At 50.1% G+C, this 12038-nt stretch overlaps 3 protein-coding genes across 3 annotated transcripts; 2 read left to right on the top strand and 1 right to left on the bottom strand.

Annotated features, from left to right (window-relative positions):
* Window positions 1-250: 250 nt before the first annotated feature.
* LOC11175807 (ell-associated factor Eaf) lies at window positions 251-2626 on the top strand. Its single transcript, XM_003436041.2, has 2 exons — window positions 251-507; window positions 611-2626. Exon 2 carries the CDS (start codon window positions 611-613, stop codon window positions 2033-2035), a length of 1425 nt encoding a protein of 474 aa, XP_003436089.2. The 5' UTR covers window positions 251-507; the 3' UTR covers window positions 2036-2626.
* A 3371-nt stretch (window positions 2627-5997) lies between these two features.
* LOC5667475 (uncharacterized) lies at window positions 5998-7164 on the top strand. The gene is made up of 2 exons (XM_001688346.3): window positions 5998-6368; window positions 6537-7164. Exon 2 carries the CDS (start codon window positions 6537-6539, stop codon window positions 6960-6962), a length of 426 nt encoding a protein of 141 aa, XP_001688398.2. The 5' UTR covers window positions 5998-6368; the 3' UTR covers window positions 6963-7164.
* Window positions 7154-9965, bottom strand: LOC1273643 (UDP-glycosyltransferase UGT5). The gene is made up of 4 exons (XM_061645050.1): window positions 9044-9965; window positions 8113-8972; window positions 7572-8017; window positions 7154-7503 (listed from the first exon to the last, which is right to left on the bottom strand). The coding sequence occupies exons 2-4, from the start codon at window positions 8947-8949 to the stop codon at window positions 7236-7238; spliced, it is 1551 nt and encodes a 516-aa protein (XP_061501034.1). The 5' UTR covers window positions 8950-8972; window positions 9044-9965; the 3' UTR covers window positions 7154-7235.
* Window positions 9966-12038: the final 2073 nt, after the last annotated feature.

Here is a 12038-nt window from a genome sequence, read left to right on the forward strand (position 1 = left end):
ACTTACTTTCTTCCGTCAACTGGAAGCCCTCGCAACCCCCGGTGTCTAAGAGGTTGGCGGCGGCGGAAGTGGCGCTCGCACGAAGTTCCGCTCGAATTACCAGCGCAAATCCGATCCGAACGCAGTAATGCCCGCATAGCGCATTGGCCCTCACCCCTTCCCCCCAGGTGAATGTGGTACTCTTTCTGCAAACCACAGCTAAGCCCTGTGGTGGCTTCGGGTGCCAATTTTCTTATAAATATTGCACCACTGCACGATAATGGGTGCATTCGTTCAGCGGTCGGCACTCAACAAGCACAAGACACAGTTTGCTACAGGTTGCTACAACATCCAGAGATCCGAGTGCAGATCAAAGCGGTGCGTGTTGCAAGTCCGGAACTATTCGTTCCCGTATCTGGTAGTCCGTATTGCATTTTTCATAGTAGTATGCTCGAGCAGTGCAGAGTGAAGGGGTGAAAAATAGTAAATTCGGTTCCGAACCCGTGCAGTAGATACAAGATCAAACAAGTGAGTGATGGAGTGCTGTGTGTGTATGTGTTGTGATGTTAACCTTTACTGACAAGCATTGTGCGCGTGTGCTTTTCACTCTCCCTCTCTCCCTCTCTTGTAGATGGCATCTATTACAGTGTTTGCCACCGTGCTAACACTCCTGCTAGTGCAGTGCGTCACCATCCGGGGCAATCCCGTGCCGGCCAAAATACTCGGGAAGTATGTGCTGGCGTATCAATCGCCTGGGGCTAACCTGCACCTAAACCCGCACGACGATCCGGACGAGATAAACGAACTGTCCAATGGGATTGAGAGTGGCGAAGGTGGGGCCGAGTATGCGAGACCACAGTCGGCACCCAACAAACACTATCACTATCGGCCCCAGTATCGGCCGGCACCGGAACCCGACCAGTACGACGACAACGAGGAACAGGACCAACAGGACCAAGAGCAGCAGCAGCAGCAGCAAGAGTCGTCAGACTATGCGGAAGATTCGGCTACGGCAGGCGCTACCCATCAGTACATGACGACGTACAAAACGTCCACCAAACATGGCGGCGGAACACGGTACCGGCCCAGTTACTCGGATTCGGAGGAGGAAGACGATGAAGATACGAGCGCTAGCGAAGAATCGAACGCTTACAATGCGTATCGTGCGTACCAGGGCAAGGGCAGCAAGAAACCGCAAAGCCATCATGCTGGCATCTCGGCCGCTTCGTCGGGTTTGGGCAGCAATCGTTACCATCAGCATTACGTTCAACATCAACACCGTCCAAAGCATCAGGAGCAACACCAGCAGCAGCAGCAGCAGCAGCAGCAGCATCACCATCATCACCATCGTCAGCAACAGCAGCAACAGTCCTCCTATCATCACCATCACGTACCGTCCGCCCATACCTCGTACCATCCGCAGCTGATCCAGGCGTACAAGATCCTGCACGGTACACCGAACCAGCTGCCCACCTCGCACGAGTACACCGACGATGAAGACGGTAGCGAGGAGTTCGACGAGGCGGACGAAGACTTCCACAGCGGGGCAGCGATAGGGGCAGCCGCCGGTCTCACGTCCGGCTACGGTGCCACCGGGTCAGCCGCGCACCAAATCATCCACACCAAGGGACGTGCGGTACCGATCAGCCAGCACGTGGAGATAGAAACGCCCGTGCCGGTACCGTACGTGAAGAAGATTCACGTACCGATTCCGCAGGAAGTGCGCATCAAGATCCCCCACCCGGTGTTGGTGCCCGTGCCGCGCCCCTACCCGGTGCACATACCCGTCGCGCAACCGATCGCCGTGCCGGACATAAAGGAAATTACCGTACCGATCGAGAAGATCGTCCCGTACCCGGTGGAGAAGAAGATTCCCGTGCCGATCGAGAAACCGGTACCGTACCCGGTGGAGAAGCACGTGCCAGTCTATCTGCCCCACCCGATCCCGGTGAAGGTGCCGATCGTGAAGACGATCATCCACAAGGTGAAGCAGCAGACGGCCAGCGGGCCACCGCTACCGCCGCCCGGGCATGGGGCCGGCAGTTCCTTCTGGTAGTAAGGTTTAGGGCATTGAGGAAGCCAGCGATTCAAATGCAAAGGTATCGATGTCGGTGGGAACATAGATTTATAAGCCTGCATTCGTGTGTGCGTGTGTGCGTGTGTATGTGCCCAACGAAGCATGCAAAACCGCATCCAGTGGCGAACATGGCCCGACTAGCCCGGCATGCGATTTCCAACGTCCGTCTTCCGCTACGCATTGGGTGTTACATTTTAAGGCTGCAAAAGGGGGAGGAAAACACTGGTTGTTTTGCCTTCCCTTTTTTCTTTCTTTTGGCAACAGTGACCAACGCATGATTGCATAATTTCCAGCTACGATACCTGCTCATTTGTATCATGCCAATTATCGTTACTCGTGTTGTTTTAAGCTGCTAACTATGTTTTTTTGTTGTTTCATTCTCTTATCAAGCCCTAATTAGTATCTTCTTTTTTTCTCATTTGCTTTCTGCATTCGCCATACCAGTACACACACTGGTCGTTTGCCATACAATGTTGTTCGGGCAGTTGTTAGTGAATGTTTTGTTTCGGCTAGCCTTTTTAGCTTGGTTTCCTTCCTACTTGGCAGCGCGAATTATCGTACCGGGAGTAGTTTTTTAGGTATGTTTGTCATTATTTTACCACAACCATGACGACAGTGTGTGTGTGTGTGTGTTTGTGTTTTACGTGTCAAGCGCAAAACGTTTACTAAAAGCCATTTTAACCGAACGTTCATCGTGAGCTGTTACCAGTTACAAGCAGCAGCATTGAATCAACTAAAATCTTTCGTTTTCCGAGAGATTGCATTGATGTTTATTTATTTGTTTGTTTGCTGCTCGCTTAAGTGGTGTAGTTTAATCGTTTGTGCTTCAGTTTTTTTTTGTGTAAAAAATTTAATTTTTATTATTTTGTTTTGTTCAACCCGTTTGGCAGAACCTGTCACTAATGTTATCCATCCTCGCTGGTATTGTTATTAGGTTTGTAGTTAATTTTAGCAGCGCGCACTCAAACATATTCATTCAATATCATTCATTAAATTTATGCTCATTGTTGTTTGCCTTGTTTTCTTGTAAATAATCGTCTTCATTTTGTTTCCACCAATAGGAATAGTTTCTATGAAGCTTACCTGCTTGTTACTGAAATACCAAATAAAGCGATATTTTTATACGAATTACTCTATTTTGCTCTCTCTACTATTTTGTTTTCCCTTCCACCTTCTTTACTTCACCTCGAAGTGATAACATAATTCACAAATATTTTCCAAACAATGGTACATGAACAGCACTGCCCGCAAAAGAAATAATGCACAACAATTGTACACAACAACCAACCTCGCATTCGTTTTGCGTTGCGTTTGACCTATGCGCTGTAAGTTTAATAGCTGTCAAATGATGCTATCACCAGCAGAAAATACCTATTCTCGATAGCCATCTCATTACGCCTAAGAAATGGGCGGAAAGAAGTATTCATAAACTAACGTAATAAATGTGACGTCGTAATGTGTCTGCCCCACAAAGACGTAACAGCGCTTAGGACACGCTTAAGAGAGAAGGAGAGAGTGAGCATGAAAGAGAAAGTGAGACAGAATGCGAGAGGGCGAGAATTTACTACACGCAAGCTATCCCTTCCAGACGCGCACGGTACGGTCGAACGCCCCGACAGCAATCCCAGCTGCCAGAAAATTCCCCTCCCCCCGTAGAAAAAGGGACCCCGGGAAAAGATAGATGATGATGATAGTGTGCGTCCACCTAGGGATGTGCCTCGGGCGATGCTGTGTGGGTGACGATAAAAGATGAAATTTATAGGTATTATAATGATGTTAAAATGTACGTGAGCAAAGTACTAATGCTCGTCATATTTTGCTGCACCGAAATACTTGCACTCCTTCCATCGCCAGTAGGGTATCCCGACAATCCCGCCAAATTAAATCATGAACGACTGGATTAGGGTTTACGCTGAAGCGTGCGTTTTAATGGTTCATTTGCTGGCCTGAAAGGTCGGACACTCATAATCTACCGTGACATCAGGGCAGGGATAGAAATATGTACGCTATTGTTTGAGGTTTTTTGTTTCAAGCTTAATTCTGATTCCAGCAATTGTAATTTGCATCATTAGTAAATTCATGATCCTAGGGCAAGGGCCGTACTTTGTGTAGCATTCTCCAGCGCTAATGTTAATGCGTTTAAACCAGATCAAGATTACTCATCTTCACTACTGTCGATGTTGTATTTCCTCTGTTTTTTTCTACACTTTTTCCTCTGAACCTGAACAAGCGACCCACAAAACGATGAACACGTCACAACACATTCGAACAAAGATTTGCAACTGCAACGAATGCTAAAAATATTATAACCCGGTCACCCAGATCGATCCTGAGTCACGGCTGAGCGATCACGCGAGAAATGGGAAATTCCACCCAACGGCTACACCTTAAAAACAACCATTTTTGTCTCCAAAACTGCCATGACCATTCGCTTTTCACTTACGCAGATTATCTAAGCTCGCGCAGAATGCACGACAGTTGGAAGCTACCACCTTCCGAAAACATAGGCTTGGCCGATTGCACCACGGCAGCGACACGTGCGAGGACTTTCACCGTAGCGAAGCGGTAACGTAACCGGAACCGATTCCGGCCCATTTACCTGCCGGTCTTCACAATCCACTCGCCGCTTAGTGGTCGAGGCGCAAAATTTCACTTTCAAGGCCAATTATCACCTCGCAGTTTCCACCCGCACCGAACCCCGGCAGTGGGCCGATGACTTTCCCAGTTACACGGCCCAACGTATGACGGCAATCGGTGGCGTGCGCCGCGTCATCACCACGCGTTTTTTTGTGTGACATTGACACCGTCAACGGTGTGGTGCGGTGTGGTTTGCCACTGTCTGCCAGTGGGAAGCATTGTTATCTCGTGTTGTTTGCTGCATTTTCCACCCATTCCCCCGTCGCTACTACGTCATCGCGGCGATACGAAAACACAGAGATCGGCCCTTCCGGCTAGTTGGCCGCTGCGCAGTACACAGCTGGCGATCTGGCGCCAACTGTGCGGTTGCGGGAACCGAGAGTAGAGAGCAATAAACAAAAGACAAGCTGTATACAGCATCTCAGGAGCACTTCGTGTAATGCGTGGGGAGATCTTACTAGTAGGAGAGTGTAAGATCACCGCGGAGAATGTTGTTGTTGTGTGGTGTGTAATTGTCAGGCCATATGTAAACCCAGTTTAATGTTTGTATTTCGGGTTTTTTTTATCAAGTCTTTACCATTTATTCAAATGCTCAACTTGATGACTTGGGAAAAGGGCTGACATTTGACTTTCAAAAGTATGTTTTCACCTAATAAAATAATGCTGTAATGCTTTTAATGCTTAATTCTTTCTCAAACTCTTTCTCAGATTTTCTGCAATATCCCCTGCAACGAGAGTGGACTTACAAGCGAGAGTATCTCGCACTAACATTGTGAGTTACCAGTTTTTTTTTTTTTTGTTAAACCCCAATTGAGATATTCTCAGTAATCTTCCCCTTCCGCATGGATAACCCCGCACGCTGATAGCAACAAAACGGGAAAGGAGGGGGGGCGGGAATGTGTTACAATTAGCACCCGGTCAAGCCGGGTTGTTGGAGCACGTTGTTTGCTACCATCTTTTTTGCCGCATCGCACAACATTCTGCTCCAATTTTTCGCTGCCAAACCGCGTCCCACACCCATCACCTAGATCGCGTATCAGTTCTGCGCTCTGTACCTGATTTTATAGCCAGCAGTCCAGGCTTTCCAACGGCTCTCCCAATGGCAAACCGTACAAAGACCACAACACCTCCCCGACCCATACGCGAACGAAATCAGCACGAACTGCGTAATCGCTGTGTCAACAAAGCTGCGCCAAACACCGGATGGAAAAGAGTACCTCCCGGGAGGGGGTGGCAGGCCCGCGGCAGGCTAAGGTGTCACCAAGGGCCGGGGCCAGCATCTTCAGCGTACACAAAGTGGTACACGTGAGAGCCCGCGAGAGCGATGTTCCGCACGTCCGGTCAGGTGAGATGCGATTGCGTGCGCGTGCTAGTGTGCCTTGGTCTACGTGCGAATACTCTCAGCATTTCACAAAAAATCACCATGAGTATCTCACGAACCACGTAGGAGAGTAGGGGAGTGAACGATTTATCTACCGACTGTGGCAGGCTCGCTTATCGTATTCGCAGCACAGTATCTGCCCGCGCAGGACATTTGGCGCGCCTGGGTTTGAGTTGAGTGTGCGCGATCAGATCGGTTCGCTTAGTGACTATCGAGCAAACACCTCCTCAGTGCTCTTGAAGTAACGCGCGGCCGTTAACATTCCAATTCCGTTGTGATTCAAAATGTAGCACCGTAAGTAGACGGGAAGTTCCAAACGGAATAAACAAAAAAATAACGAAACAGTGAACATGTGCCATGTTTGCAGTGCGTGATGGAAAGCCTATCGAATTGTGTGCTCTAATTGTGTTTGTGTGCGTATGTGTGTCTGTGTGTGCCTTTCGATCCTCATCCTCGTTGCAGATGAAGCTGCAGCAGTGCGTCATTGATTTCGCTATCATCCTGATAACGATCCCGTCGCTCGTCGTCGTGGCACTGCTACTGGACTACATGATGAACCGAACTGGGTGGGCGGAGCAGCTGGAGGCGCAGCTCATCATGGCCGCGCTGGCGGTGGCCTTCTTCCTGATCTGCATCATGATCTCCGTCTACCTGACGCACCGGGTCGGCAACTGTCTCTGGGCCGGGCCGCAGCCGGACCAGCCGTCGATCTACTCGATCGAGCGCGGGCACGATGCCACCCTGCCACCACCGTCGTACGAGTCGGTGATGGGCGGCGACCATGCCCCACCGTCGTACGAGAAGATCAGCAAGATCTTTCCACCGCCACAGGAGCCGCCGCCCCCGTACGCCGTCGCGCTCGGTCGTGACGTGGCGGCCCACATCTGATCTACGTGCCATTGCGTGCGCCGTGCCGAGAGAGCCTCGGGAGCGGCTAACGCTCCCGTGCTTCTTGGCACCGTTCGCCCATCTTTGTTGTTGTTGTTGTTGTGTTGTAAAGACTGGTTGTGCGCTGTGCCCGCGTCGCGTGTAGTTTCGGGATGATTGCGAAATAATAAAAAAAGAAAGAAACCATGCGCTACTGCTCAAACGCCGTGTCCGTGTTGTTTTGCCACCGTGCGTTTTGCCGCACAGGTGAAATCTTCCACCCTATCGCGGGTACTAGTCGCTCTTGGGTTTGTTCGCCTCCCCGGTCGGTGGCTTCGAGTGACGCTTAAAGATAAGATAGTATCCGAGCGCGATCAGCAGCACGACCCCGACCATGTCCAGCCCGTACACCTGGTACGGTGCCATACTGCGCGTCGGCGAGCGCAGATACCGCAGGCCCTTGTTGGCGATCGTCTTCTCGATCCAGAAGATGGCACGCTCGAGCGGAGGTTCCGGCTGCGTGCGGAAGCGGTACGAAAGCTCCTTACTCCGTGCGCGATAGCTAGCAGTGGAATGAACGGCAGTGAAAGTGATGCAGTGCTGATCCGATCGATTATTATTTAGGCCTACCTGCTATCGCTCAGTATCGTATCCATCGCCTCTTTCAGCGTCACTGCGTTGAGCTGCGTGGACGGTATGCCGATACCGATGCCGGCCAGCTCGATCCGCCGCACGTTCGAAAACTGATCGGCAAAGAAGGGCACCCCAATCACCGGCACACCGTTCCACGCTGCCTCCTGCAGGCTGAGCAGACCGCCGTGGCTAACGAGCAGCTTGGTGCGCCCGTTGGCCAGCACGGCGGACTGGGGCACCCACGGCGCCATCAGCACGTTCGGGGGCATTATCAACCCGTCCGCGTTCGCGTGCTTCCAGATGAAGCCATAGTCGGGCATGCTGGCGAACAGCTCGAGCAGCTGCCGGTTCACTTCCGCCCCCAGCATCTCGCTCTGCACGTTCGTGCCGAAGCTGAACAGCACCACGCCTTTGTTCGCCCGGGCAATGAACTGGCTCATCATCTAACGTGGGAGAGATGCAAGGGTATTTAATAGCATTGTTTTTGTTTGTATGTCTCCCATTATAATATTCCCGCCCAAAACCCTTCCAAACTTACCGGTGGCATCTCCTCCGCCCGCTTGATGTGCAAACCGCCCACCTGCACCACGTTCGGGGGCAGCAGCTGATAGAAGTCGAGCGCCGGATCACTGTTCACCAGCACCAGCTCGGATCGGCGCTCCAGCAGCTTGACGTGAGTGCGATTCGCACCCTCAAAGACGCGCACCAGCCGTTGCTGTTCCTGGGGCATGTACACCTGCTGCCGGTACAGCATGTCGAACCACCAGTACAGTGTGTTCTGAACGCGCTCCACGAAAGTCATGCGCGTCCCGAAGCTGGATGCCGGATGGGGCAGATAGGTGGTGTAGACTGGTACGTCTGCCAGGTACTGCGTGTACGACGGGATGTTGTACGGCGAGATGCTAACCAGCGGCGGATTGTGGAAGTGCTCCAGAAAGCCAAGCAACCACTGTCCCATCGTGAAGTCGTGTATTACCAGATCGAACCGGAAGGTGCGCGGGTACGCCAGCAGCCGCTGGATGGCGTCCTCCTCCTCCAGCAGCCCGCTCGCCACCTTGTAGTACTGGTACACGTTCATGATGTTGCCGTACGCGTGCTCGTAGCTGGAGAAATCACCCGCACTGTCGGCGAACGCGGCCATCATCTTCGCGTAGTACCCGTCCATCACCAGAAACGTTTTGCCCGGGACGGACGTTTCCTGCTCAAACGAAAGGATGGTCAGGTTGTGTCCGTTTTCGTACAGCCGGTCAAAGATCTGCCGGTTCCAGATGTGATGGCTTTTCGAGGGCGTCGTCTGGAGGAAGAGTATGTTCTCGGCATGCACATTGCAGATCGCTAGTGCGAGGGTTAGCGCGATCCAGCGCTGTGTCGTCATGGTTGGAGATCGTAGATCGTATGCTAAAACAAGCATTCAACATTTGTTACAACACAGTGGTTTTAGACGAGACGAGACTTTCATTCGTACATACCTTCAATAATGTTAAACAACGACAAACTGGAGGAATCTTTACACACCACGCTGTTCTGCAAAGCAATCCCCCTCCGTGCTCACGATTATATCTTATCAGACGTCGTTGGTCCACAAGGCAATTATCACCGGCACCGGACGAGTGTGTGTGTGTTGGGGGCACTGTTTTGTTGCCGGTTGAAGATTTCATGCCATTCCGTCACGCCGTGTGTGAGGGGTTTTAATCGCGCTCGGCAATGTCACACTGCCTCTGGAGCTGATCGGCTGACGATTGAACGGCAACTGCTGCAATGAACTTGCGTTGCGGTTCATTGCCTGTCCGTTACAAGCGAAACCAAAGCGTTACACCCAAAACACATTGTTCGTCGTTCGGCGTGGTCGTCTAAACATTGGGTTCGTTTCGTAAATGTATTTGTGTCCGTTTGATTTGGCTGGTTTTTTCATTGCCTTTCGTTGTCTAAAAATAGCCCAAAAACGACACTCTACTGAACACTCACACACGCATTCAGAATGATTATTGAAGCGTCGCTAATCAGTGCGTCCATATGACGTACGATTGCACGCACCCATCACGGAGGAGCCCCAACTCCATTGCTGCGTTTAATTTCCGTCCAATCATCAGCGTGGTCCACGTAATGAAGTGGCTAGAAGAGCTTCAAATCTATCAACAAAAATCCACCGTTTGTCTGCCTGTTTCTCTAACTAGTTTGGCGCCATTTACCTTTGCCAAGGCAATGGCCGTCCCGACCTTTAGCCGTCTAACGGCCCCGCATACAGTAGCGGACATGCAGTGTAAACAGCATGAATGTAAATTAATAAATATAGCGGAACAACGCCGTCCCATTGGCTGCTTGTTGTCATACCGTGTCACTATAGTATATCACACACTGCAAGCATTGCAGAAGGCAAAAGTTGAAAGAAAAAAAAACATCTTCAACGGAAAGACTTACTGGCGGTGCTTATTGGTAAGTTAAACATGTGCATAACGCTCGTGTGGCTGCTAATGAATAGATTCTCGAACACAGCTGACGCGTTGCGTGAACGGTTAGCACTTACGGTAGTTTGGAGTGGAACGTTCGTTTGTTTTTTGTTTGCGATTTTTACCACATGTTTAAATAATTCATTCAGGACAGCGCGTTTATGCACGGAAATGAAATGGTTGCAAATGGATGCTAAAACTAATGATCAGTTTCTTGATCTAGCTGTAAAATATTAAGATTTCATACGGATTTGCTCATCAATAGCGACGGAATTTGTTTTGGGGAGATTTCTAGTATCAAAGATTCAGCTGATGCTATGACAATTGATTATAACTATTACTCCTATATAGGACTGACACTAATGAAGGTTCTGCCGGAGTTAGTTTTTTCCTCTTTCATTTTGCGTTTCTTACACTTCTTATAAAGGCCTTTCTTTATAAGAATAGTGGTTTGAGGCGACCAAAATCAGCAGAAGTCAAAGTCTGAAGGGCATGATTTCATGCCTAACCACAAAAACATTGCATCGGTCATCTTCGGTCGACTCCGACTCCGTAAAACTATGCCTCCGAATGACTCCGACTCCAGACGACTCTGGGTGATTCCGGATGGCTCCAGACGATACCAAACGGCTCCGTATAAAACTGGGTGGAGCAGACGGAGACGACTGCGAATGTTTGCCAACTTTATCCATCTCAAAATAGCTCTTGTACAACTCATTAAACATAAAAACACCCTTTTACTGATGGTTTGCTTGATTAGATATGCTACAAAAACCACATTCCTGCAATCGTACACTGAACAAACATAATAAAAACTTCCACAATCAGTTTCCATCATGTGCTAGCTTACCATCCTTTCATCAACGAATGGTAACCAACAGGTATATCTTACTATTGATCTGTACCAACCTTATCAACCCTTCTGCTAACCGCCCTATGCATTAACCTGCACACAATCCGAACCCCCTTATCCTTGCCCAAACGCATCGATTTGCTCTGACTAAACAACATTGCAAACTTTGCACACCCCCTTCACCTGACTGCGAAAGGGTGGGTGGGGGTAGTCGGGAAGCTTTCTACCATCTTTATTTATCTTTCCTCATTTGCGTCGCCTACGTTGCTGTTTGTCGCTGTACTTTACTTTTCCAATGCATTTTTATTCCACACCGGCCTTCCCTATAAAGGCCCCATAACGCCCCCCCATGTGTAAAGCGTAACGAACGCAACTATCCTTACGATGTTGGCCTGTCTGCACGTACCACTCCAGCCGCACACTCACATTCACACATACGGCACCCACCGAGAGGGTTTTGTGTGTTTACTCATCCGTTCATCTGGTTCCGGTTTCCGTTTCCCGGAAGCAATACAAGGCGCAAGAATAGACGAACCAAAGCAATGCGTCCGTACACACACACACACACACACAAGAACGGCGTTTGCTCGGGTTGTAGTAGTCGTTTGCCACTACCTTGCCCACATGCCACTCTGCCACTGCCCTTGCTATGCAGCCTGCTGGAAGCAATGTAATGGCTGGGCGATGATACAAAGAGGCCAGTAAAGTAATGTAAACAAGAAATCTGATGTAATTTATGGACGAGTGATGCAGCTCCGATGCTCCGCAGCATCCACAGCCAGCCACCGGCGATGATTCACACTCGCACACTCGAGTACCGACATTCTTCGCCCCTTTTCCGACCGCTTCCGCGGGTAGGTTGTTGGCTGCTGATGGCTATAACGACCGACAATGGGGAGTGTGTTCCGGTCGTCGTTAAGCCACCCAAGAATGTTCTTACACTGTTCCTCCGGGTTGCGCCCTTTTCCACGCTTGACGAGCCTGATGATGTTGATTTATGCACATTTGAAACCTGAAAACTGGCGTCAGCATTGTGCAAGAAGAAGGGGGAGTGGGCAATGTTAGCGATCCTCAGCATAAATGGAAATGGGCGAGGGAGAAGCGGTGAGAGGTAACTGCAGCCGTGTTTGCCTGTGTATGCCGGCAAACAAACGCCGTAACAAG

The sequence above is a fragment of the Anopheles gambiae genome, chromosome 2 (assembly GCF_943734735.2).
Source record: "Anopheles gambiae chromosome 2, idAnoGambNW_F1_1, whole genome shotgun sequence".
NCBI lineage: Eukaryota > Metazoa > Arthropoda > Insecta > Diptera > Culicidae > Anopheles > Anopheles gambiae.

Excerpts from the sequence above, each read along its gene's own strand:
- LOC11175807 (XM_003436041.2), top strand. The coding sequence starts at position 611 with ATGGCATCTATTACAGTGTTTGCCACCGTGCTAACACTCCTGCTAGTG.
- LOC5667475 (XM_001688346.3), top strand. The coding sequence starts at position 6,537 with ATGAAGCTGCAGCAGTGCGTCATTGATTTCGCTATCATCCTGATAACG.
- LOC1273643 (XM_061645050.1), bottom strand. The coding sequence starts at position 8,949 with ATGACGACACAGCGCTGGATCGCGCTAACCCTCGCACTAGCGATCTGC. Across the intron at positions 8,018-8,112 it reads GGGCGGAGGAGATGCCACCG|ATGATGAGCCAGTTCATTGC; the intron begins GTAAGTTTGGAA and ends CTCCCACGTTAG. Across the intron at positions 7,504-7,571 it reads ACGATACTGAGCGATAGCAG|CTATCGCGCACGGAGTAAGG; the intron begins GTAGGCCTAAAT and ends TTCCACTGCTAG.